Source organism: Pogona vitticeps, chromosome ZW-PAR (genome assembly GCF_051106095.1).
Source record: "Pogona vitticeps strain Pit_001003342236 chromosome ZW-PAR, PviZW2.1, whole genome shotgun sequence".
Classification (NCBI taxonomy): Eukaryota; Metazoa; Chordata; class Lepidosauria; order Squamata; family Agamidae; genus Pogona; species Pogona vitticeps.
Window position 1 is genome coordinate 3133435 of NC_135800.1, and position 24614 is coordinate 3158048.

Genomic DNA, 24614 nt, shown 5'->3' on the forward strand with positions numbered 1-24614 from the left:
TGCGGGTTGCGAGAATTTTGCGTAGAGTTGCCGTCCTCTGTGGTCCTGGAGAAGGAAGCCGGCGGGATGTGCCTGAGTTTGCTTGTGTTGCCGAAAGAATCTCTACCCATAGTTCACAATTTGGAAAGAATTCTTGGGGATGAGGAAAAAAAACACAAACACAACAGGATTATGAAAAGTCCAGAAGGACAACGCGTCTGCTGACATGGGGGGGGGGGAGAGGTGAATCCCACCTTTGCACCACTATCATCAGAGTACCTAGCTCCTGGTTGCAAAAGTGAGAATCCTAGAAATATCAGCTCTGGATTTTCTGTTTTGAGAGTGTTTCTGTTGCGTTTCTAAGAACCAGCTTCTAACTTTTCAGGCTTTGGAGCTTGCCAACACACAGGCAACACCACCTAGTAAAAAAAATCAGAATTAAATTTCCAGGAAGAAGAAGCATTGCATTCTCAAATGCTGGCTGTTTTGCAGAACTGAGGGCCAGTTCAGGAAGAGTGTTTTTGCATCCTTATGATCTGTGAGTCATTTATGCAGGACACAGGACATATACGTTGCCGGCTGTTCTTGCTTGCCAGTTCTCGATCATCCCAGAACGCAAGACACAACGATGGGCTCAAGCTAGACGAAGCTAAGAACTAGGCTGAATATCAGGAAAGACTTCCTAACTGTTAGAGCAGTACGACAGTGGACCCCAGGACCTCGGGAGGTGGTGAGCGCTCCCAACGCTGGAGGCCTTCGAGAGGAAATTGGACCATCCTCTGTCTGATCTGTTTTCACTTGGATTGCAGCCTTGAGCAGGGGTTTGGACTGGATGGCCTTATGGGTCCCCTTCCAATACATTTATTCTCTGATCTGACTTATGGAGAACCTGTGAATCTATGATAGCTGAAAGATCTTATCTTTAACGCCCCTGCTCAAGTCTCATAAACGAAAAGATGTGGCTTCTTTTGTGGAATCAGTCCCATGTCATGTGAGCTGTTCCTAATTTCCTGTTGCTTTCAGCTTCCCCCAGTGGCTCTTGTGCTCCTCATTATATGTCCAAAGTAAGAGAGCCTCCATTCTTTTGAGGGCGAAGAAATGGGAGGTTTGAGCAATACTTTAAAGTTCTCTGTCTTACAAAGGGATTACTGCTAACTCTGATTGTTTTATTTCTACTTCCTCTTTTCTCCAACCCCCACAAAGCAGATTAGCCACCCATAGCATTTTCCCTTCCAGAAGAGGAAGCCTGGATTTTTTTAAAAAAACCATCCTGATATATTTTTTAACCCATACTGCCTTCAGATAAACAAGAAAGTCTCCAGTAATTTTATTTGAAATCTGAAATACAGCAGCTACAACGAAAGCATTGGTCAAAGTTGCAATAAAAATGTTCATTTCCATTAGAGAGGTAAAATTTCTGAAAATTTTTGTCCCCCCCCCCCCCGAAAAGAACATCAATCAGTTGACAAGTTCCGTTGATAACATTTCTCTGCAGATGTGAAATAGGCGTAGAGATGTAAAATATCTGAACGTTTCTGTTTTTCTGGGGGGAAAGTTTTTCCCTCTCGGGGAAAAATGGACATTTCTGGAAATTATGCATATCTAATTTAAACAAATAAGATGGACTCTGTTTTTCCAAAGGGCTTTGAAAACCTCATGCAGCCTTCTTGCGTGCCTGACAGCTTGAGTCTTTTTATTTAATTTTTGAAATTCGGTTATATTTTTATCCCGCCCAATGCATCACGCCGGTTGGAATCTCAATTTTTAAGCTGCTCAGCTACACTTGGCTTTCATCCTCTGTGCGACCCCTCAGTAGCGCCTGTTCAGCAGAAAATCCCCAGAGAAGTTGTTGGAAGGGGGGCGGTTAGACCAGAAGAATCGTCTTCCCTCCCAGCCCACAAGGTCATCATCCGGCAGTTCCAAAAAATCCCTATCGTGCAAATCCAGGCCTGCTTTTAGAAACCTTACCTGATTGCTCCTTCCCTCCTCGTACTGCTGATGCTTCCAAGATAAGAAACAGGGTCAGGGAGATGTGATTACCCTTGAGAAGACAGCAATGAAGATCGAACTGAGGAGGAGTAAGTGGAAAAGCAGCCAGGCGCAGGAGGGGGGACCTGCCCAGCCATGGCGGACCCGTGGCGAAACGAATATTTTTGGCAACCGGTTCATGGGTTGGTGTCCATTCTGATCCTCCTTTCTCCCAGGGTGGGGTCTTCGGACAACATTGATGTGGTCGTTCAGCTCTGAAATATCGTGGATAGAGTAGCACAGAGGTCAGGACTTGGTCGCTGGGATTTAACATGTGTCGGTTTTCATTCTTTCTTGGTTTGCCAGAAGAAATTTGGAAGAGTATCTAGAGGCTGGGTGGGTGCTTTTAAAGTCTTTTTTTTTTTTGCTCCAACCATGAGATCGTTCTACATGTGGCAAGCGAACAAATAAGGACAGGACTTTTGTATTTAGGGAAACTTAAGATGTCTTTACAGTGGACCCTCTACTTAAGGAATTAATCCTTATTGGAATGGTGGCTGCAAGTCGAAAAGTCTGTAAGTCGAATCTCCATTGACCTACAATGCACTGAAAACCGATTAATCTCATAACCAGTGGTTTTTATTCTATTTTTATTCCATTTTGGTTTTTTTCTGGTCTGTAAGTCGATTCTCTGGCTGCAAGTGGAATCTAAATTTTGCGGCCAGAGAAGTCTGTAACTCAAAAAGTCTGTAAGTCGAGCCGTCTGTAAGTCGAGGGTCCACTGTATTTTTTTTTCCTGGTGTGTTTCTAATGCTTGAGTGCTGTCTTTCCGAAATGAATGGAAGACTCTACCTTTATAAGCGACGTTTTGCCAGCTCTGCCTCTTAAGCGCTAAAATATTTACACTGATTGGCTTATTCGTTATCTGGTTTTTATCAGTATCCAATTTTTTTTCAGTAGAATCCTGGCACCTTCTGCATGTTGGACTGTAGTTCTTGTTATCCTCAACATCAGGACCATTGATTTTGTGTGTGTACGTTGTAGTCCGGCTTATTTGGAAGCTGCCAGAATTATGAAGGCTAGTGAGTCGGGACAGTGATCTTTAGGGGTGTTCATGGACTGCAATTCCTAGAAATCTTGGCCAGCACAGCAAGTGGTGAAGGTTTTCTTTGGAATTGCAGCCCATGAACATCTGGGGACCCCCAGTTTGAGAACCACCCGTCTAAACCACCAGTAACAAGCATAGTGCCTAAATACAGAAGGCCATTTTCTTAGCTCTTAGCTCACCCTTCCTTAAAGGCAGCAAGTTTCAGAATGAATGGTGTGGAGGTGGTAGAATATGGTTATTTTTTATGTGTGTTCTTAACCCTCTGGATTTGATGATGCAGTTCTCCAAACAAAATACACATATTGGGAAAATGTGTGCACGGAAATTGTGTTTTTAGCTGTTGGTCTTGTCTTTGAACGACGCGAGTCGCCTTGGGCCCTTCTCCAGGTGCAAGGCGGGGTAGAAATGTTTTCGGTGAATAAAAAAGGCATATATTGGGGGAAGAAACATGCACAGAGGGATCTGTAGGGAGAAATGGCTTGAGGGAGTTTCACAGTACTGTGTTAGGCGAAGAAAAATTAAAAATGCATCCACTTTTATATGTCAGCAAAAATTAAAAATGCACGCACATTGATTTGTCGGGTTGCGAACAACGAGAAGTGAAAGTGAGACAGAACAAGCGGAAGGTGGGTGGGGGGAAAGGAAGAACTAAAATGGCATTCCCCCCCCCCCAAAAAAAGCCGTGCTGAGCATTAGCATAAGCGGGTTGCAGTGTCCCAATGGCTCCGGTGTCGTTTGGAAAAAGACCCCAACCTATTCACGAAGTGGCAAGGAAACTTAAGCATCTCTGTTGTGCGTCTGCATGCTTTGTTGCGCTTTCTGATGGAGTGAGTGAATAAATCTCTTTCTCCTCCACAGGGCCAGGCTAGCCTCTCTGTTCGGACGGGATCAGACCCCGACGGGAAGCGGGAATGAGTTTTTCCAGTACACGGCGCCCAAGCAGCCTAAGAAAGGCCAGCCGGCTGCTGGTAAGGAGCTCTTCGCCATGCCCTCGTGGGCTGGGGGTCAGCAAAAAAAAAAAGATATATATCTCCAGTCCTCGTTTTGGGGGCAGGGAAGGGGGATGATGAAATGCAGGCTTAGTTCTCGCCCCTTCTGCCATGAGTTACAATGCCAGCCAAGTCAGCGTGTGTGCTTGGGAGGAAGGGAAAAGAGCATCTCCCTGTCTCCCGTTAAAGAAAACAAACTTTTTCAAATCACAGTACAAACTCCTTATCCTCAAAGTCAGTATCCGCTGATTGACATCCACCGTCTGAAAATATTAAAAATAGAATTAAAAGGTCCTAGAAATAGATGCCTAAAGCTGAAGTTACCACAACTGGCCACTAGAGGGAGGCAGAGACCGCACCGTGTTTAGCATTTCCTATTAAATTAACATTTCCTATTATCCGCATTTTTCAGCATCCGCAGGGGGAGGGCTTGGAGCCGATCTCCCGCGGATGTGGGCATCCTGCTGTAATCGGAAAGACGGTGGAAGACAGACTTCTTCCGCTAGAAGAAGACGGATCGGAGGCAGTCTTGTCCTGCCTCCGGAAGCTAGCCAGATCCGCTTCGCTTATACTGTTTCACCCTTAGCCAGCAAAACTCCACTGCTGCTCTGGACAGCTTCCATGGGTGGAAGGAAACAAAGCACCATCGTCTCCTTCCACACAGGCTGCTCAACGTCTTGGGCTTCTCATATGTGTGGGTCAGGGATGTTACTTGTAGATTTCATGAAGGACCAGCGTATCTTTCCACCTGTCACTTTTGCTTTGGAGAGGAGATGGGGCAGACTGTGTTACTCGGGGTCCTGCGTTTGCAAGCAAACTCTCGAGGTGCAATGAGAGGCTTCCCTCTGTCTTGCTTCAGCTGCAGGCCCGCCGTCCCAGAAACCACCAGCTCCCGCAGCCCCCTCTGGACCGCCGTCTGTCTTCATAGCTATAGCCGTTCACGCCTACCGATTGTGAGTATTACAGCCCCAGGGGGGCGGGAGTTGCATTGTGTATTTGTTCCCTGGCTCTCACTTCAAGTCATTGGTTTTGGCACCTTCTTCGGGGGTGGAGTTAGGGAGAAGGACCAGGGTCGATAAAAATCCATGTTTTTTTAAAAAAATCAAATTGATTTCAATCACTATTTTAAAATTTCGATCATGATTTAAAGAAACTTGACATCCCCTTGAGTTTGCTTGGTAAAGGGCCAGCCTGAAGGAAGGGTCACGCACAAACCCGTAGCTGGAAATGTAGAAGAATGCAATGTTACAAATGTGTGGGTTATTGTAGGAGGGCCGGTCCTTCCATTGAGTAGCATGGGAAGGTGGGAAATGCAGAAGCGGGCGTCCGCCTTTGCCCTGTAAATGACTCCTGCTTTTAGGAATGATGCAGGATCCTGTCCTTGTGTTATCTCTTCAAGAGAGGAAGAAACATAACCCATTTCTAGAGCAGGGTTGGGGGAAGCTCTGGCCATCCGATATTGATGATGATGATGATGGTCGGCTCCTGTCGTGCCTGGCCTTTGGTTTAGGGCAGTCTGCAGCGTTGAGCGATCCGTCCATTCTTGAACTTGCTACGAGAGGAACTCTTGTGTAAGAATTATGGGCCACTAACAGGTTTTTTTCCCCTCCTCACGTCAGTGCCAATGGACAATATGTGAAGCAAGGGAAATATGGAGCTGCGATAGTGGGGAGCCATGCCACCAGGGAGGTAAGAGAGGGTGCCATCTATTACTCCCGCTAGATCTGTCATTCGCTGAAGTTCTCTTGGCATCCTGGTTTCTAGCTGTCGCGTCCTGTGAGAAAACTGGATATGCTTTTTCCACTTTTCTGCCTCTTCCAGCCCAGACACCTGATGTGGGTGATAGACAAGTTTTGTTTTTTTTTACCCAGCCCACTTTCTTAGGAAAATATCTACAGTGGCTTACCATTAAAAAAAAGTAATGCTTTCAGATTTCAGGCTCAACAAAGAACAAAACTGCCTCCTTTAAGCTCCTGTGCTCCTCTCTCCTTCCAGCGTAGCCATAAGGAGAATACGAGAAGCTTCCCTTTTCTATTAACCACAGTTTTAACTTCTCTCCACGCTAAACCATGGTTAACCTTAACTGTGAGGAGTGCCAGACAGCCAGCTTTGTAAACCGTGGTTTGAAGTTAGCATATTTCTCTTAACTGTGACTGAGGTAACTCTGTTTTATTGGGGATGGAGAGGTTGGTCAAGCCGCCATGAATCTAAAAATGCTTCTGAATGACTTTTGCATCATCTGCGTCTTCAGCAAGTTGTATAATTGCCAAAAATGTATTTCCCGTGTAAGGTGATCTAAGGCCGCCGTCTCACTGTTGCCTGTTTCGTCAGCCGGACCAATAACTTACGTTCTTCTTTTCTTTCTCTCTCTTCCTCTTGTACAATCCAGTACAGACTTCTCCTTTATATAAGCCAGCAGCAGCAGATTGCCAGTGCCAGAATCCATCCCGGGTTCGTGTTCACGGTAAGCCTGGGCGTTAAGACTCTGTGAACTGTGCCATGCTCTGAAGGCACACAGTTCCTCTGCCTTTGTGAAGCTAATCCTACACACTTGGTTGGTTGTTGGAGGGAAATCTAGTTGGAATTCCCTTGAACCCACAGATAGGACTCTCCTTGGCAGTTCTATAGCCTACGGTTCTACTGTGGGAGTAAAGGCAGAGTAGAAATAGAATATCAGGGTAAGAAGAGGTCTTAAGTCTCTGGTGTCTTCTGTTTGTTGTTTTAAAGAAGAGAAAATAAGGATCAGGTCATTTGGGTTCTGAGCTGGGAGTCTCATCTTCCAGCACTATCTCTTGTATCAGTTTGGATTATCTCATTATACAGTTTTCAGGGTAGTGAGAGGTTCAGCAGGGGGTTACCATTGCTACTTTCCATGCAGTTCTATCACAAACGTTCCAACACTGATTCCAACCCACTGTCAATAATTTTGTTGCTGAGTATTTTCCCCATCTCGTTTACGACACTTATCATAGTGTTGTCTGCCGATTTTTTGTCTAGGACCAAACCTTCCTAATCTTGCAAAATGTTTCCCTTCTATTAAGATTCTTCAGTTCTCCCGCTATTTCGGCGATCAGGACAGAGCAAAACTCAGCATCTCCCCATTGAAGCTACTTATACTCTGAACTTATATTCATCCTTTTCTCTCTCTCTCTCTCTTCCGCAGGTCCAGCCAAATAACTACGGTACCTTTTATGACGATCAGAGGCAGAACTGGTCTGTCATGTTTGAATCCGAAAAGGCCGCTGTCGACTTCAGCAAACAGGTAGGGGCTTAAGCGGCCAGAATCTCAGACCCTCCACGGGGCTGCAGAGACCTTTGGGAGCTGAAGTCTCCCATGTATCTGAACATCTCCATTTCATTCACTTCATGTGGATTACTTCCTCGTGCACTTTGGGAAAGAATGTATTTTGATCTCCACATGTCATTAGATTTGAGCTTCTGATAGCAGGATGACAGGACTGTATTTGAATAAATGTAGATTGTTGTACATGGAAAAAAATCCCCTGATAATAAGCCCTAATGCGTTTTTTGGAGCAAAAATTAATGTAAGACCCTGTCTTATTTTCGGGGAAACACGGTAGATGCAAATTTTCATGTCCTCCAATACTAAAGGCCTGGTTCTTTCTCTTGTAGCTCTGTATTGCCAAATATAACAGCAGTCATTCTCCTGACGCGGTTGTGAGCCAGGATCTGATTGTTGGAGAGGGCCAAGGTGTGGAAGCGGGAGATGCGCTGGAAGCGGTCTTTACGGGTTGGCTGTTCCAGAACGCTGGACTTGGGCAGGTGAAACTTAGAAATGAGTTGATCATGCTGTTTCAGTCGTAATTAACTTCCCTCTGTTTAGGTTTGGCACGGTCTCAAAGTCATCATTAAGTCTAACACGCCAAGTGCTTGTTTCTTTTTTTCTTTTTGGCTGAAAGAGAAGGAGGACCTGTCAAATCTGTCCCAGATGGCATCACAAGCAACAAAAATGTCTTGTGATACCTTGAGGCACAAACACCCTTTATTTGCTTTAAGATTTAATGGACTTTGTTAGATCCGTGATGGTGTTGGCTAGGAAGCAGTGATTTAAACGTGAGGGATGGTGATCGGTGGAGCCAGAGGGAACAGAAATGTAGCAACAGTCATTATCAATTAGTCGTCGAGAAGGAAAACATGCATTCTTGCTCTGTTAAGTTTATTAATCTATCTAGTGTGATAAAAAGCCTTTGTCCCTGTTCAAGCCACAGGAGATGGTGTTGAACCCAGTGATTGCAGCACAGTGTGGAGTTGCATGCATATTTCCACTGTTCTGTAGCGACAATTCCGCGTGGTGCTAGAGAATTGGCTTTTATGTGGGGATTAACCCAGCTGCCTAAGATCTCAGGTGGAGAAATTTCTCCCCCAACCTTGCAACTTTCTTAAGATGATAAAGACTGAACTCAGAAAGCAGCAAGGTGACGGTTCGTGATCCTACTTGGCCGTTCTCTAAAATTCGTGCCGTGCGAGATAGAAATCTTGGCACGATCTCTTTGATTGCTTGAGGAGCAAAATCTGAACCTGCTGGGCCTTCAGGAGTTTGGAAGATCTTTCATCCACCCTATCCTCTTTTTTCACAGGTGTTTGACTCCAATGTGAACAAACCCAAGTTTTTGCGCCTGAAATTGGGGTCGGGGAAAATCATAAAGGTAAGCAAGCTAGCCCTGTTGGAGAGGAGGATCCTGGTGAATGATTTTACCTTTATTTTTACCTGGAAGGTAGTGATACATCGGATAGTGATAAATGAGGCCCAGAAATTGTGAAAATGGGACTCCAGAATCATCCCCCCCCCAGTCAAAAGGTGTTCAGGACCAGCCTTAACTCAGATTTTGGGAATTTGTGAAGGCTAAGCCCCCTGATCTAGCTAGAGAAGGAAAAAATCTGTATTCTTGTATTGTCAAAGAGCTAAACAGTCATTACAGAAAAAGTGTATATATTTTTTTTCTGCAGATTTCTGCAGTTCAAGAACATCTGGGGAACCAGGGTTGGGGAGCGCCTTCTTATACTCAGTGTTCTTGGCTTTGAAAACGGTCTTCTAATGATGTAAGCTGCCTCGAGTCCTTTTTTTAAAGGAGAAAGGCAGGGTAGAAATATTTAAAACAAACAAATAAATAACCAACCAATATGGTCTTTTAATGACGTAAGCGGCCCTAAGTATTTTTTTAAAGGAGAAAATTACGGTAAAAATAAATAGCCCTCAACCAACCACTTTGTTATTTTCCCTTTCTGGACCTGAAGGGGTGGGAAGAAGGGATGATTGGTATGAAGAAAGGTGGGAGGCGTTTCCTCATCATCCCACCGTCCTTGGCGTATGGCTCGCAAGGGGTCCCAAATCGTGTTCCTCCAGATTCCACATTGGCTTTTGAGGTGGACATCAAGCGCGTGAGTGTTTTGTTTCCAGCCTGTTGCTAACCAGCAGAGAATTGCCAGTATTCCTAATTTTTTTTCCTGTAATTCTTTGGGAAAGGGGTGGCTTTCTTAGATCGCTTTTTCCTGGTGTTGGGAAAAAAGTCCTCCAGGTTCTTTGCAGGAGATAAAGTCTTAAGCGGGCATTGCTTTTGGCAAGTTCTGAGTGCGAATTTTGCTCTTCTAGGTGAGGCTTGGAAAGGAGGCCGCCTCCAACGGGCAGAACCGGGGGTCTCAGGACTCGCTTGCACCTTCTCCAGGACCACCAGCACCACCCCCCGAGAACACATCGACAGACCCAGTAGGGGGACCTCCCTCCACACTACCTCCAAAACCAGGGTATGGAATTAGACTATATTTACAGCCTGCTTTTTGTGGCATCTTTATCCTTCTGTCCACTCATTGCCCTTCTCATTGTGTAGAACGTTGCATCGCTTTTGTGACGCTCGGTGTGTTAATTTTTTCCCCCCCACGCTCCAGGGAGGTGCCTCCGAGAACTAAATCCAACTCTGGGAGCGAGCAGCTGACGGTACGTCCGTAGCCACGCCGAATCTGTGAATTACTGTTCCTTAGAGTCAAGCTAGCTTTTAGTGAGAAACCTGGACCCTCCTCCCAAATGTTTTGGGCTGTAACTGCTGCCTATGTGAGGCTGATGGGAGCTGTAGTCTTGAGACCACCGAAGCAGGCTCCCACTTGCCCTGGAACATATAACGTACAGTGGTCTGGATATTTTTTCTTCCTGTTACTGATAGAGGAAGCCTGTGGTCTCGATAGAAAGATAGATACTTCACTCTGGAGTTCAGGCTGGGGAATCGTCAGTCTCAAAATTCTAACACCAATGAAATATCAAGGGCTGGATTTCTATACAGTAGGACCCCTTTAAGAGTTAAGAGCCTCGTGGCACAGTGGTTAAACGGCTGTACTGTAGCCAAAACTGTGCTCACGACCTGGGGTTCAATCCCACGTAGCCGACTCAAGGTTGACTCAGCCTTCTATCCTTCCGAGGCGGGTAAAATGAGTACCCAGCAATGTCGCCGTACTGCGTTTTCTTCGTACTGCAGGGTTGTCGTATTGCGAGGCACCACTGTACTTGGTTTTCAAAAGCGTTTTCTGTTATCTGCGGTTTTCAGCATCCACTTGGAGCTGATCTCCTGCGGATATGGGGGTCCTGATGTGTGTTTCTGACAAAGGTTGTCACGTTTGTGTCAGAAAAGCTTTGGCCATTGGGGTGGGTGGGTGGACCAATCATGGTCCTGAGCTTTTTCTCTTTCCGATTCCCAGAATCCCGACGCGGCGAAAGCGAAGCTGATTTCCCGGATGGCGAAGATGGGGCAGCCCATGCTGCCTTTTTTCCCGGGCACGGCTCAAGCAGGGCTTGACTCGAGCGACTCGGAGATCGAGGTGCGTTTGCTTTGGCGTATGGAAAAGACCCGCCATGCGTGGAAAAAAAAGGGAAGGGAGCAGGAAAAGAGGAAGACCCAATAACATGAGACGGGCAGACTCCTTAAAGGAAGCCACAGGCTTGAGTTTCTGAGCAGGGCAGGTGAAGGCGAGACATTTTGGAGACCCCTCCTTCACGGGGTCGTCCTAAGCTGGAAGAGACTTGATGACACAACAATAGCTTTATAAACTTCTGGGGTGAGGTGAGAGTCTAATGGGGTGCAACCGCTGTAGGAATATGTATTTTCTCCTCCCTCCACCCAGGATCTGCACACCTTGCGTGGAACAGCGCAGCCGGCCGCCCCTTCTCCCCCGAAGCCGTCTCCCCAGACCGTTCTTCCTCACACGCCGACGCAAGGTGAGGCGTGCGTACCTCCCCGCCGAGGACCCCAGTGGCGAACCAAAGGGATCATTTTACCCCTTGATTCCTCCTCCCCCCCCCAAAAAATCTCACTAAAATATTTTAGAAGCCTGCTGTGACTTGATTTTCCCTGTTGAAAGCCAACGGCGTGGCATCGGAAGTCGGGCCTGATCCTCAGGTCACGGACATGTGTTAACTTTGCGCTTCTGAACGTAGATTTGTCAACCATATGGGCTAGAAACTTGAGTTGGCATCTCAAATCATTGGGACGAGCCAGAATGTGATAGCATTGTTGGGTGGGTGGGGGTGTAGACTGGTGATGGGGGTGGGGAACAAGAGAGAGGCCAGGACGGCTTCTCTAACGTAAGAAATGGACCCTGTCTGTACAGAGATTATTAACGTTGATACCTCTTGTTTTTTTTTTTCTCAGTGCCTCAGCCAGCTGGCTCTGGGCTCCAGGTGCCCACAGCGGCCGTCCTGACTGCAGCGGTTCAGACACATCCAGCTGTTCCTGGAACTGTTCAGAGCTTTCAGGTATGGAGGTCCCAGTTAATGGCGTTCTTTTTATCATCGAAGAAAGAGGGCCGTAGAAATGAGGAATGACATACAGTACGACCTCCTTATCTGCCGGCCAAGATCTGTGGTTTCACTCCTCTGCAGTTTGCAGCATGTGAGAGTGCTGCCCCCTTGTGGCCTTCTCCCAACTCTCTGGCATGTTGCGTGTAAGGGTTCTCTTGTATCCGCGGTTTCAGGCATCCACGGTAGAGGGCGGAGCCAATTTCCCCGCGGCTCATGGGGCTCGTAAGGAGTTTGCAAGGCAGATGCGCTCCGTGCCGAGTGACGTGCCCCTGATTTTGGCCATCGGAGCGTTAAGTCTTTGGCAAACTGGCATGGGTCTCAGGTGGCCTCTGTAAGCCATCCATCAGTGAGAAAATCAAGAGTTGGGTCCAGGGAAGGTGGAATCTGCCGTGCTCCTCTTCTGCGATGGGGATGGAACGGCGTACATCTAGCCTTGGACCCTGGAGGGTTTGTTTTAAAAGTGGATTTGAATGTGTTTCAAATTAAAATTAAAATACAGCCCTCCACTCCCAGTGGTGACAAGAAGGAACGGCACCTTTTTCTTCATCCTGCAAGCCGTTGGGTGGATGATGGAATGGCTGTGTGGGGCTGCCTTCACCCCTTTCCTCTCCCCTCCTTCCCTCCTGCTGTGTCCCCAGCCCTATGCAGGCGTGACCTACGCTTACCCGCAAGCCACCGCGGCCGCCTCTCAGCTCCAGCCTGTTGGGACCCTCTACCCAACACCCTTCCAAGGTACGTTTGCAGGATTTACCACCCGGCCTTGGGAGCTGCTAAGGTCTTTATTAAGATTATTGCAAAATGTTGTGTGTTCCTTATGGAATCCAAAGGGGAGGGCAGAGGATGCTATTAGGAGACCAGTAAAGAATATTTTTTACACACACACACACACACAGAGGGAGAGAGAGAGAGAGGTCTTAAAGCTCATTGTCAGGTATGAAATCCTGCACAATCGAAAAGTTCTGCCTTTCCCCCCCCAAACCTCTCTCTTGAAATGATAGTCTCTTCTGGCAATGTTCCTCTGTCTAAATAGATAAATATTTGCCATGTAATCCTACTCTTTAAGTCTGAAGAAGTGGACTTGATCTACGAAAGCTCATGTTAAAATATCACACTGAGTCGAGGGTCACATTTTCAAAATCATTATTTTTTTTCTGTTTGGTTTTTGTCTCTCTCTCTCTCTCTCTCTCTCTCTCTCTTTTCCGACCCATGCCTTTTCTCCGACAGGCAGGGCCCCTCTGCGTTGTGGGTGCTTGCAGGAAAAAAAAGATATAAGAAAGATTCCAAAGTCAATTTAGCCGTCTGCCTCAGGTCTGCTTTATATAAAAAACAGGTTCCAAAACGCAGGCTGCAAATGCACAGATCTGGGAGCGCAGGGCTGAAATTCCTAACTCCATCAAGCATCTTTTGGTGTCTTTCTCAACAGCTGGAGACATCGGTTCGTTTCTGATGACAGAGGCACGGCAGCAGAACACGGAAATCCGCCTGGCCGTTGGCAAAGTGGCTGACAAATTAGACCAGCTGGCCTCCAAGGTAGCGACCGGCAGTTATAATCCTGAATTCTTGTGATCATTCTGGATAATGGTGGGATTATAGCGAATGCAGAGGCCGAAAAAGCGGATGATAGTGAACACTAGGCATTTAGCATGGTCTCTGGTTCCCTCTAGTGGCCAGTTCTAGTCACTTCCTCTTTAGTATTACATTTTTCTAGGATTTTTCTTTTAATATTTTGGGACCGTGGATAAGTGAATCAGCAGATATTGATCCCGCGGATAGAGGGGTCCTATTAGCATCTTTTAATCTGCCTACTGGAGAAGAGCGCTGGCATTGACTCACTTCTGGCTAGGAAGCACACAACGTTTGTATCTTGGGCATCAGTGAACCCCATGTCCCATCATCCTTCCTGAACCGTTTATCCATCTCTGCTTCTTGCCAGCCCTTCTCACCTGGAATCGATGGCTGTGAACGGTTTGTCCCCTCGCTTAGGGGCCGTGGCCTCATCCAGCTGTTTGTTTTCCCTCTTCTGCTGAGTCGTGACACTTTAGTGTTGTGCTTTTTCTCCTCCCTCCGCCCCTTTGCAGATGGAAGAGCTGCAGAAGCAAAATTCCGGCCACAACCTGTTGCCGGGCTTTTCGTCCGTTACCATGGAAACCAGCATGATCATGAGCAACATCCAGCGTGTCATTCAGGTAAAGGATGCTGGAAAGCACGGATCTAGAATCTCTGATTTCCCTCTAGTGGCCGGTTCTGGTTGCACACTTTGGAAATGCGTATTTCTGGGTTTTCTGATTTAATGAAGTGAAACGTGTGGGGTGCTGGCCCCCCACAGATAAGGCGGTCCTGTTGTGTTGTGGCTCATTGAACCTTGACTAGGAAGGATGGGGTTTGTAGACCCCGCCACCCTGGGGCGCTGAGCGAAGGCCAAGAGAAGGGAATGGGCCCTTGGTGATGCTTCCTTGGCGCCCATGGCTTCCCTTTCGTCTTCTAGGAGAACGAGAGGCTGAAGCAGGAGGTGTTTGACAAGAACGGGCGCATTGAGGAGCAGAACGAGAAGATCAGCGAGCTGATTGCCCGCAATCAGAGGTGAGGGGCGTCCTGCTCTGGAGGTTTGTGTCGACCTCTGGGTTTGAACTCACGTCTCCTGTGAGTGGCCTCTTGTGGCCCAGCCAGAGAGCTCTGGCTCGTTCTGAAACCTTTGCGGATCTGCGCACTGGACGTTTCTGTCCTCTCTGCGGCAGGTACGTGGAGCAGAGCAACCTCCTGATGGAGCAGAGGAACAGCTCACTGCAGTTGAACACGGAGCACACGCAAGCCCGCGTCTTGCACGCCGAGCAGGAGAAGGTAAATCCGGCAGCAGGGCGGGACACACAGTTAACAAGAGGTCTCGCTTGCGTGGGTTGTAATCTCGGTTCAGAAAGGCTGATTCCATCTCGCCGGACGATCTTGCATGCATGTCTTCCTCGGAGGTTTTTTAGCAGGAGCGAAAGGTTTTAGATTCTTCTGCCTGGCCTTTGAAAATGTCTTAGCCTCTCCCTGAATCCCCGCACGGCTGAACCTCCGCCCAATTGGCTTGAAACCCCTGAACCTTGAGCATTTCTAGCTGCGGCATAACCTTTTTCTTTCCCTTTTTGATGATTCACCTCCTCCCTCTTCTGGTGGTGTTAACTTGCTTTCCTGTCGCTGCTTTTTTTTCCCCCCCCTAGCCTGCGCCGCCACCGGATCAGGGGTGGGAACAGGTGAGGCGTCGCCTTCAGCTCTTCCTTATGATAAGGAAATCATAAAAGTTTCAGGACGGGCCTTGAGGCTGTTTTCCACGTGCTGAAACAAAGGAACATTCTCTCTTTTTCATTCTTTCGAGGACTTCTCCGGGGCCTTTCTCTTGAGGTTCTCCCGCCCTTCTCCCGTTCACAGGTCAAGGTGGCGGAGGAGCTGGCTGCCGCCACGGCGCAAATCTCCCAGCTTCAGCTGGAGCTGACGGAGCACCGGAAAAAGGAGATGGATCTGCGCTCCCAGTTGGACGCGGCCTCGAAAGAGGCGGAGAAACACAGCGCGCAGATCGACCGGCTGCAGGCACAGCTGGCTGGTAGGAGGGAGAGGCTGAAAGGGGTTGGAGCAAATCCAGGTGTTTCTTTATGGGTTGGAGAACAACACCCATTCTCCCCACCTCCCGTGTGGGCCGGGGAGGGTGGGACTAAGGGTACATCTAGCAGCTGGCTTGATTCTTGCTGGGATTTTCTCCCAAATAGCCTTGACTTCAGGTGTAGTTAGACGGGCCAGTCTCCTGTTACAATTGGAGAATGCAGAAGGACCACTAGACACTTGTTTTGTGGGCTATCTTGCACCCAATCGTGCCCTTTACATCATCGGTCCCATCAGTGGTTCCCAACTGGATCCCCGGATGTTCTCGGACTACAACTCCCAGAAGCCCCGGCTAGCACAGCGAGTGGTGAAGGCTGCTGGGAATTACAGTTCACGAATGTCCGGGGAGCCCAGGCAGGGAACCCCGGCTCTCAAATCTTGTTGAGACTTTGAAAGAGGCGTCCTTTTGCTCAACAGTCGGGCCGGCCCTGGGGACAGAGGATAAGGGGTTCTTCCGATGATCCCAGCACGGTACAGGGAGCAGGGAGGTAGTTGGCCGGGGCTTCACGGGATGCCGACGCACCGACTTTGTCCGTTTCAGAGCTCCAGGAGTCGTCCGAGGACGCCAAGAGCAAATATCAAGCGGAGAAGCAGAGCCGGAAGCAGCTGGACGGAAAGATGTCGGCTTTGGAAGAAGAACTGGCCGACCTCCGGGGGGAGAAAGAGAAGCTGGAGAAGGTGGGTGGCTCGCCGGAAGGTCCAGGTGACCTCAAGAAGGGGTTTATTTCAGATTTATTTCAGATTCCGTCCATCGCTTTCCCCTACAATAATGCAAATAAGATGGGGAAGAAGGTGTTTCATCCTCTAACCTGTGGTCCAGATCAGTAAGGTTTTTTCTTCCCACTTTTATTTTCTGCTGGGAGTTTGGGCTCCTGACCTCGTTGCTCTGTTTTCTTATCCTGTTGTTGTTGTTGTTGTTGTTGTTGTTGTTTTTCTCTAGAGCCTCTCGGAGAGGAAGAGGAAATCCCTGGAGGAGCAAAAACGGGCCGAGGAGGAGATGGAGGAGTTTCGCAAGTCTCACCAAGAAGAGTTGGAGAAACTCCGGCAGCTTCTGAAGAAGTCTCGGACGTCAACGGATCAGGTTACTTCTGAGCAGGTGAGACGTTAGGAAGAAAGGCTTTATTAACCCCCTGTTCATGGATGAGATAATCCAAAGTGTGGCTGTCCTAGGCCTCCCTGAGAAAATAACGTGAAGGTGGGTGACTTTCTAGGATTTTTAGAATAAATGTGGGGCACACGTGGCTGGCCCGGAGTGGAAGATCAACCTCTTCAACACCGTGACCCATGGTTCCCGACCTCGGGTCTCCAGATGTTCTTGGACGAAAGCTCTCAAAAACCCTTCGCCGCCAGCTGTTCTGGCCAGGGTTTCTGGGAGTTGTAGTCCAAGAACCACCGGGTTTACCCGACGTTGGGAACCGCTGGTCTAGAGAAAAACATCCCGATTGATTTGGCCGCCAGGGGCAAAAGATTGTTAATAATCCCGTGCCGTCAAGTCAGTTCTGAATCGCGGCTCCAGTGCGAGAGGGAGACGAGGATGCCTTTCAAGGAGGGAGAGAAGGAACAGAAGCAAGAGCTAATGGGAGTGCTGCTCTTTTTTTTTTCCCCGTGGGGGGCGAAGATGGCCACTTTGCAGACGGAGCTGGAGTCCCAGTGGGAAGCCAAGTGTGAGCGCCTGCTCGCCACCGCCAGCGAGGAGCATCGCCGCGAATACCAGGAAGCGTGTGAGCAGAGGGACGCCCAAGAACAGAGGGTTGCTCAGCTGGAAGAGAAGGCAAGTCGCCCTCTCGCCTGCCTCCCGTTTTCTGCTTCTTCCCTCCCTCTTTCCCCTCCTCTCTTTCTCGGTCTCAGCCCTGTGCGGGACTCCCGACAGTTTCCCCCCTAAGCCCCAGCGTGTCGCTTTCCCAAACGCACAAGAAGCCGCTCCCTTCCCTGCGCCAAACTTAAAATATTATTTTCTGTGTGACGGGGACCCTGAAAGACAGGCAAGGAAGATCTGTAGCGGAGCATGGCGGCTCTCCGTCATTCCTGACTCTGGGCCATGCCTGGGATCCAGATTCCAGTAATACGTAAAAGGCCACACACACACCAGATCCTCTTGTGCGGACACATGATCGGAGAGGCTTTCCTCTCTGTCCTGCCGCCTTCACAGGTGTATTTGGTGGGGACACCTAAGAGAGGGCCTTCTCTGTGGCTGCTCCCAGTCTGTGGAACTCCCTGCCACTGGACGGCCAGCCTGGCCCAATCTTTACCATCCTTCCACCAGCAGGGAAAAAGACCTTCTCCTTCAGGCAAGCTTTCCCTCGGCTTGCCTGAGAAGATTTTTAAAATAAATTGCTTACATTTCTTTGCTTTAACTGTGCATTTAGTGTGGCTTGTGTTGACCATTTCTCAGAGTGGCATTTTCTTCCTTTTTAATACTTGATTTTTTTTTTTAGCTTGAAAGATTGTCTTTTGAGGATGTGAGCTGCCTTTTTATATGCCTTATATTTGTTAGCTTGAAATACTGTTTTTAAAAGATGTAGGACACCATGGTATACTCATTGATTTCAGCTTTAAACATGGTCTTCCCACGATGCAAGCCGATTGGGTCCTTTTTAAGGAGAAAAGCAAGGGGGGGGGAGAGACACAATATTTTAAATAAACAACTCAATCGGGATCAGATGGCCCAAGTCAGACCTCCGTCTTGGTCTTTTCTTTCTAGATTTCTCAGCTCAAAGCTGCCCGGAGCCAGGAAGAAGAGAAACGGTCCCTCTTGGAGGAACAGCTGGAGCAACTTCAGCCGGTGAAGGAAAAAGTGAGTTCAAATCCAGCCTGCCTGCCGTTCGCAAGCCGAAGAGGATATTGGTTGGGAATTTTACTGAATCGGTTCCATTTGTGGAAGGACCGATGTCGTATTTTGGTTGTGCCTGCTGGTGGCACACCATCAAATGCATTAAAAAAGCAAAGTGGGATGATGATGGGACCTATGATCTCAGGGGGAGGCGATGAGCGCTCCAGCGCTGGAGGCCTTCAAGAGAAAAACTGGACACCCCCCCTCGGTCCAATCTGGCTTCCTGCCCTGAGCAAGGGTGTTGGACTGGATGGCCTTCAAGGGCCCCTTCCAACTCCATGATTCTAGGATTTTAATACAGTCAATCTTCTAAGCCACCCCCCCCACGTCTTTCTGTCTTTGCCAGGAGTCGAAAAACTTTTCATGGGGTTTCTGCCTGGTCTAAAATCTCTATACTCAGCCTGACCCTTGGGGGAAGATCCCTTTCTTTCACCTTGTCAGACCCTGTGCGACCCCGCTTAGCTCTTGAAAGAGAACCGGCGAGGCCTGACTGTCATTTTTCCTCCCTTCCTCCCTCGCTTGTTTTCTGTTCTCCACCCTCGAAACCAGTACTTAGCTCTCCAGTCCCAGGTGTCTGCTCTCAAGGCCCACTATGAGGAGAGGATCCGGGAACTTCAGAAGAGTACGGGACGCCCGTCCCCTGCCGGTTCAGCGGATGAGGTACGTTTCCGCCCCCCCCATCGCCTGCCTTCTCCAGATTTGCTAGTAACGGCGCTGGAGACGTCCCTCTGCGGGGTGTAGAGGAACACAAGAACACACAGTACAGTGTCCTCTTTGAGATGTAGCAGCCTTTATCAATAAGGACCAGGGGATGTCTTGCTCTCAAGCTAATGACAGTCGCTCCTGGGAGAAATGTGTGTTGAAAAATGTCTCTGAGGATTCAGAGGTTTCTGGTCTCCAGATCCCGGAATTCTCACCGATGAAGTTCTTGGTGGGAAAGGAAAAAAAAACCTCAAACAGAACGCCGGGCATCTCCTGCCTTTGTGCCTTCTTGCCTTTCTGACTTCTCTGCTTTCCTCCCTCCAGGTGAAAAGGATCATGAACGGAGTCTTCCAGTCTCTGCGAGGCCAGTTTGAGCTGGAGGATTCTTACACTGGCCGGGTCGTCCTGGGGATCGTCATGAACACCATCAAGGTACTGCTCTCCGCCCCCGACTCGACGCATGTTGAGTTGATCCCTCTGCATCTTCGTCCTCGTCACGGTTTATATGGCGGCTGCAGGAGCCGAGACCAAGACGCCGAGGGCTGGGCCCCAGTATATCACGTGCTCGCTCCCTTTTCGATTTTGTAAGAAAAAAGAGAGTTTGTTTTGTTTAATTGGGGTTCATTTGAGTTTTCCCCACTTATTGCCCGTGTGTTTTCGAAAGCACCGCTTCTAAGCCATTAAACCTGAAATAGGTTATTATTATTATTTTTGTTGTTGTTATTATGGGAGCCCTGAGATTCTTGGGAAGGTGGAGAAGGCACTTTGCCAGCATCTGCTCCATTTCTGTGGGTGTAATTACCAGGAGGGGCCACTAGAAGGAGCCAGAGACCACACTATAAATTGGGATTATTTTGTCACACACACCCTCCCGCCCAGCTGTAGTTCACTCTTCCTTCCTTTTTTCAGACTATCACCTTGCAGCTGCTGCAGAGGCCGGAGGAGACAGGCGAAAGCAGTGGTGACGAGGAAGGGCCGCATCCTGCTCTGAGGCAGCGGCCGAGCCCGGCGGCCCTTGACGGGGAACCCCAAAACGTTTCTCCGAAAGCCACGCTGTCGGTTCACACGGAGCATCTTGAGAAGGAGTCGGACGCTGCCCCTCCTTCGGAAGGATCCGAGCCCGAATCTGCAGCTTCGGAAGCCCGCGAGGAGCAGCCCCCGTCGGCCCCCGAGCCTCCCCCAGTGTTAAATAAAGAGGAAAAAGGTCCTCGAGAGACTGTCATCTGTGAACAGCTGGAGGTGGGTGCCGAGGCCGAATCCAGCCCAGCCGGAGCGGCGGATGGGCGGCCGGGAACTCCCAAATCGGCAGCCGAGGAGACGGGGACACCCCAAGGCGCGGCGGGTGGAGGAGAGAGCGGCCCGGCTGTTCTCAACCAGGATCCCCCTACACGTGACCCTCTGTTGGGAGCTGGCAACGTGGATTCGGCCGGAACGGAGCGAGAGTTGGGCCCCAGCCCTGCCCACGTGGATGCCAGGTCAGTTTCGGGGAAGAAGGTTTACACCCTTGAGGAGTGAATCCGTGTGAGTCTTTTCTGGGATGGCAGGCAGTGTGGGTTTACTCCACAACAGGGTGGAACCGGATCTCCCCCCCCCCTTGCCGTCTTCCTCCCTCCACTCCATTACTTATTTCTCTCTATCCCCCCCTTCTTTTCTTCACAGCTCTCTCGGGAACCAAGGGGGTTCGTTCAAAGCGGCAGCTTGTAAGCCATCTCCATCTGGGGGACCGCTGGAGGAAGAAGAGGAGGAGGAACTGGTAAGGATTTCCTCTGGTGTGTCCCTACGTGAGATCTGGAAAGGCTTTTGTGCTTTCTAACGCTGACCGAAGTGTCGGCGGGCCTTAAGAGGTAGATTCACCCTGCGAGGGAACAGGTCTGGAGGTGCGGGAGAAGATTTTAAGCGGCGTAGGCTCCCCGAAGCGAGAGGGGCAAGTCTAAACTGCTTCCTCAAGAGGTAGGAAGCAGATAGACGCCAGCTTTGGATAAGCACCGCGATGAGTGATACCTTTCATTGGACCACTATAAAATCGTAGATGGCAATGTTTTGCCATCATGGAGAATAATGGTAGACGAGAGTCCAGAAACGGATGGCGCAGTAGGACTCCCTTATCTCTGGGGTCAATATCTTATTCGTGGTCTGAAAAAGATTAAAAACACTGAAAGAAAAATGAGAAATAGACCTTTCTAAAAGGGGAGTTACCGGAATTGATCCCCAGAGGGAGCCAGAGACCGTGCTGTGTAGGGTGTTCACCAGAGAAATAGATTTCCTTGGCCTCGTTATGAGAACCGGCCACTAGAGGGAGCCAGAGACCATGCTGTTCAAATAATGTTCTCTATAATCCACATGTTTCAGCATCCAAGGGAAGGCTAGGAGTTCATCTTCCACCAATACAGGAATTCTATTGTATCTGACTTTTTTTAAAAAAGCGAAGTGAGTCCGTGGGGACCCTTCGCCTGGAAATCCGGAGTGTCTGGATCTCCGGTTAGCCCTTCCCGTGAGGCCGTTTGCCTTCGTCGTCCCCTGCAGCGCCTTGTCTTAAACCTTCCGCGTCTCTATTTCAGAGTCTGAAAGGCCAGCCTCCCCCAACCCCGCTCTTCGGAGATGATGATGACGACGACGACCTGGACTGGCTGGGCTGAGCCGCCGGCTCTCGGCACCGATATACACGGCAGGACCTGGGGAATGCGAAGGCGCTGGCCCAGATGTTCTTTTTTTCTGAGCCTTTCCGGATGGCTCCTCCGAGGTGGGAAGGGGGCAGCCGCCCCCCGAAGCTGTGATGGCGACCGGCGGGCGCCCTTTGGAGCCGGGAGGGAGGCTTGGACGGTGTCTCTGCCTGAAGGAACCATCATCCTCCCTCTCTTTCCTCCCTGCACAGCTGTGTCTGTAGCCTAACTTTTCACTTTCGGCTCTCACTAACCCTAAACGTCTTGCGTAAAGAAACACTGAAAGAAAAAAATTAAAAGAGCAGAAGGACTGCCAAACTCAGACCCCTACTAGTTGCAGGATTCCCTCACTGTGTAATGAAAAAACAACGTTTTAGAGGTGACGTGCTAGAATTCTTTCCCCCCTCCTATTTTCCTCCTCTCCCCTCCTTCTCCTCCTCCTCCCGCCCGTTGGCTGGTCACGGGTGGCCACCCCGAGCCCTTTTCTCTGCTTGCCTCAAGAAAGAGGAATGAAGAAGGATTCAAGACCGCCTCCACGGTCTTTTCCGTTACATCGTAAGAGGCGCATTTTGGGGGCAGACGTATTTGTTGGCCCTTCCTCTTCAGCCTGTTGTGGGTTAGGTGGTCGGAGGGTTAGCTAGCAGGTCCTCCGGCTTTTCCGGGAAGCTCGGCGAAATTTTAAACAACACCCTGGGCGAACTTAGCTTTTCCCGTACGATCTTGGCCCACGGATCTGTTCCTTGTTCCAGCCTGGTAGCAGAGCCTCTCTGGACAAGGGCGGCCGAGGGCTCCTCTAGTGAATCTCTGAAGTATACCCCATCTCTGAATTGCACCCAGAATATTGTTTCGGGTGGTGGATCCCTACCATAGGTCCCCAGATGTTTCCACACCCAGGAAATGGTTTCGCCTCAAGAGCCGTAATATGCGCCTTTTGCATTCAGAACAGAGGTGGGGAGGAGACGGTTGACGAGACTGCAGAGTAGGTGGGGAAATAAATAAATGAATTACATTTTCACCACAGCACTAGCTGATTCTCAGGTTGACGGGACAACGAAGCCCACCTCTCCCTGGCCAGAGAGAGGGGGTTCACGACCAGAAAAGTCTAGCCTATCGACAAATGGGTTCTCGAAAGGATCATCTGTAGCGGGAAATAAAATATACAGAGAAGATTCTATGTCCTTCGCAAGGCTTAAAATTCCTTCGGCTTCAGGGCACAAAATGCCTAGAAAGGTTTCTGGGTGTGGAACTTCACAAAACCCAGCCTGGATTGTCTCCTTTTCCAGCCTCAACAGAATCGGGAAACTGATTTCATTGATGTCCTGGGCAATAAAAGTGCAATTAAAGTAATTTAAATCTGGTTTTGCCCGGAATCTTTTATGAACATCGTGGCTGTCTATAGGTGCCTATGCGTTAGGCGTACGCTCGCAAAAATCTTTCCGCTTTGCATTGTGTTTCGAATCTTTAAAATCCTCTGCAGGTACTGTATTTATTTAGCACAGGACTGGCTCAACCAGCCCTTCAAGGTCGACCAGTCCTGTTAATTCCTCCAAACTGCCGAATAAGCTTTTATAAGATCTAGTAATTTACCAGTCGTTACCGTCTATTTATTTCATTGCTTTATTTATAGGCCGCCTTTCTCCCGATAACTCGTGACTAAGTTTAGAGGTAATGAGTTACAACTAACACCGACGACGAAGTTATAGCAAAATTGGATTCTAGTAGAACCGGGATGAGCATCTCCTCGGCTGGTAGAATGAGCGATTGTTTCTGTTTCCTTCAAAAAGTTAATTTTAAAAGTGATTTAGTTTTCATTTAGTCAGCGTCGACGCTCTCGGCTTGCCAGTCCCGATCTTTCCCCCCCAGCCATGAAAAGGAACTAGTGGCCTTAAAACAGCAACAGCCTTGTGACAGGTAGTGGCAGGAAATTACTGTTTAAACAGGATTAATGAGTAATGATCAATATTAATTACTTTTTTTTAAAAAAAGTAACTTACACCAAGCTTTTCTAGAAAGCTGGTGAATGTTCTTACTTGTTAAACCTCTCGAGACTCCTTTGGAGAACTAAATTTAATTATTTTTCCCCTCCTTTTCTTTTAAGGGAGTGCTCACATTGCAGCTTTTTTCCCTTCCTGCGTTTGTTTTCTGAGGGAGAACTTGGACGGCATCTTAGATTAACAGAATAAGTTACGTCAAGACGACGCTTTGGATGAGGACGCAGGTTAGTGAGGTGTAGTTATTTGTGTCCACGCTAAGGCAGGGGAGATACAGGGTCCCGTCCCTTTCGTGAGTTTATATCCCTTCCCGGCAACGAAGCTGGCCAGGTGGCCTACCTCACAGAGGTGTTGTGAAACTGCTGGGAGAGGAGGGGAAAACCACATCGTCCTCCTTGCACTACGAGACAGAAAACCCGTGTACAGATATCGCAACCGCGTAGAGTACATTGGAAGGCTATTTTAGATAAAACGGGGTGTGTTTAGAGCCAAGCCCAGGACTGGCTCTCCTATTCTGGGAAAAGAAAGCAAATGCTGGTGGTTTCACTCCCAGGGAGCGAGAAGGAGGCTTCTAAGAATGTTCTTTTTTCTTCTTTGGCTTAATTATTGCCCTTACGGTTAGGTGGCCTGGATTCTAAAATCTTTGCCGCCTACAAAATGATTCCAAAAGGAAGCCGAGTGCTCTCTGATCCTTCGTCGTTAAAAGCTTTTTTATTTCTGAAGTCCTCGGTTTCATGTTAAAGAAGCGTATCGTGTAACGGGGCAGAAGTCCCAGCGTGGCAGACGCCAGAATGACAAATTGCGGTTTGCGCAGGCGACAGACGGACACACGCCTTCCCCACGAGCAAAAATGGGGTAGACGTGAGAAGCGCACAGCGATACATTCATGTCCATATTTACCATGAGTTTGAGCCCCCTTTCCCCCCCCCCCATGGATTTGGTCCTGA

General features: G+C 48.9%; 1 protein-coding gene across 3 annotated transcripts in view; it reads left to right on the top strand.

The window, feature by feature from the left end:
* FKBP15 (FKBP prolyl isomerase family member 15) overlaps positions 1-23033 on the top strand; it is a 24317-nt gene extending 1284 nt beyond the window's left edge. The window contains exons 2-30 of one of the 3 annotated variants that reach the window (XM_072984516.2): positions 3914-4023; positions 4904-4997; positions 5664-5733; positions 6434-6508; positions 7208-7306; positions 7678-7827; positions 8643-8711; positions 9301-9444; positions 9656-9807; positions 9949-9997; positions 10750-10869; positions 11173-11266; positions 11700-11803; positions 12487-12580; positions 13272-13378; positions 13927-14034; positions 14334-14428; positions 14584-14686; positions 15049-15081; positions 15257-15428; positions 16026-16162; positions 16425-16580; positions 17103-17255; positions 18186-18278; positions 18864-18974; positions 19341-19448; positions 19926-20491; positions 20676-20769; positions 21575-23033. In XM_072984516.2, the coding sequence (XP_072840617.2) occupies positions 3914-4023; positions 4904-4997; positions 5664-5733; positions 6434-6508; positions 7208-7306; positions 7678-7827; positions 8643-8711; positions 9301-9444; positions 9656-9807; positions 9949-9997; positions 10750-10869; positions 11173-11266; positions 11700-11803; positions 12487-12580; positions 13272-13378; positions 13927-14034; positions 14334-14428; positions 14584-14686; positions 15049-15081; positions 15257-15428; positions 16026-16162; positions 16425-16580; positions 17103-17255; positions 18186-18278; positions 18864-18974; positions 19341-19448; positions 19926-20491; positions 20676-20769; positions 21575-21652 (3538 nt within the window). In that variant the 3' untranslated portion in view covers positions 21653-23033. Of the gene's footprint in view, positions 1-2738; positions 4024-4903; positions 4998-5663; positions 5734-6433; positions 6509-7207; positions 7307-7677; positions 7828-8642; positions 8712-9300; positions 9445-9655; positions 9808-9948; positions 9998-10749; positions 10870-11172; positions 11267-11699; positions 11804-12486; positions 12581-13271; positions 13379-13926; positions 14035-14333; positions 14429-14583; positions 14687-15048; positions 15082-15256; positions 15429-16025; positions 16163-16424; positions 16581-17102; positions 17256-18185; positions 18279-18863; positions 18975-19340; positions 19449-19925; positions 20492-20675; positions 20770-21574 lie in introns of those variants that run through there. The other 2 variants (XM_078382812.1, XM_072984518.2) reach the window with 2 other exon arrangements.
* Positions 23034-24614: the final 1581 nt, after the last annotated feature.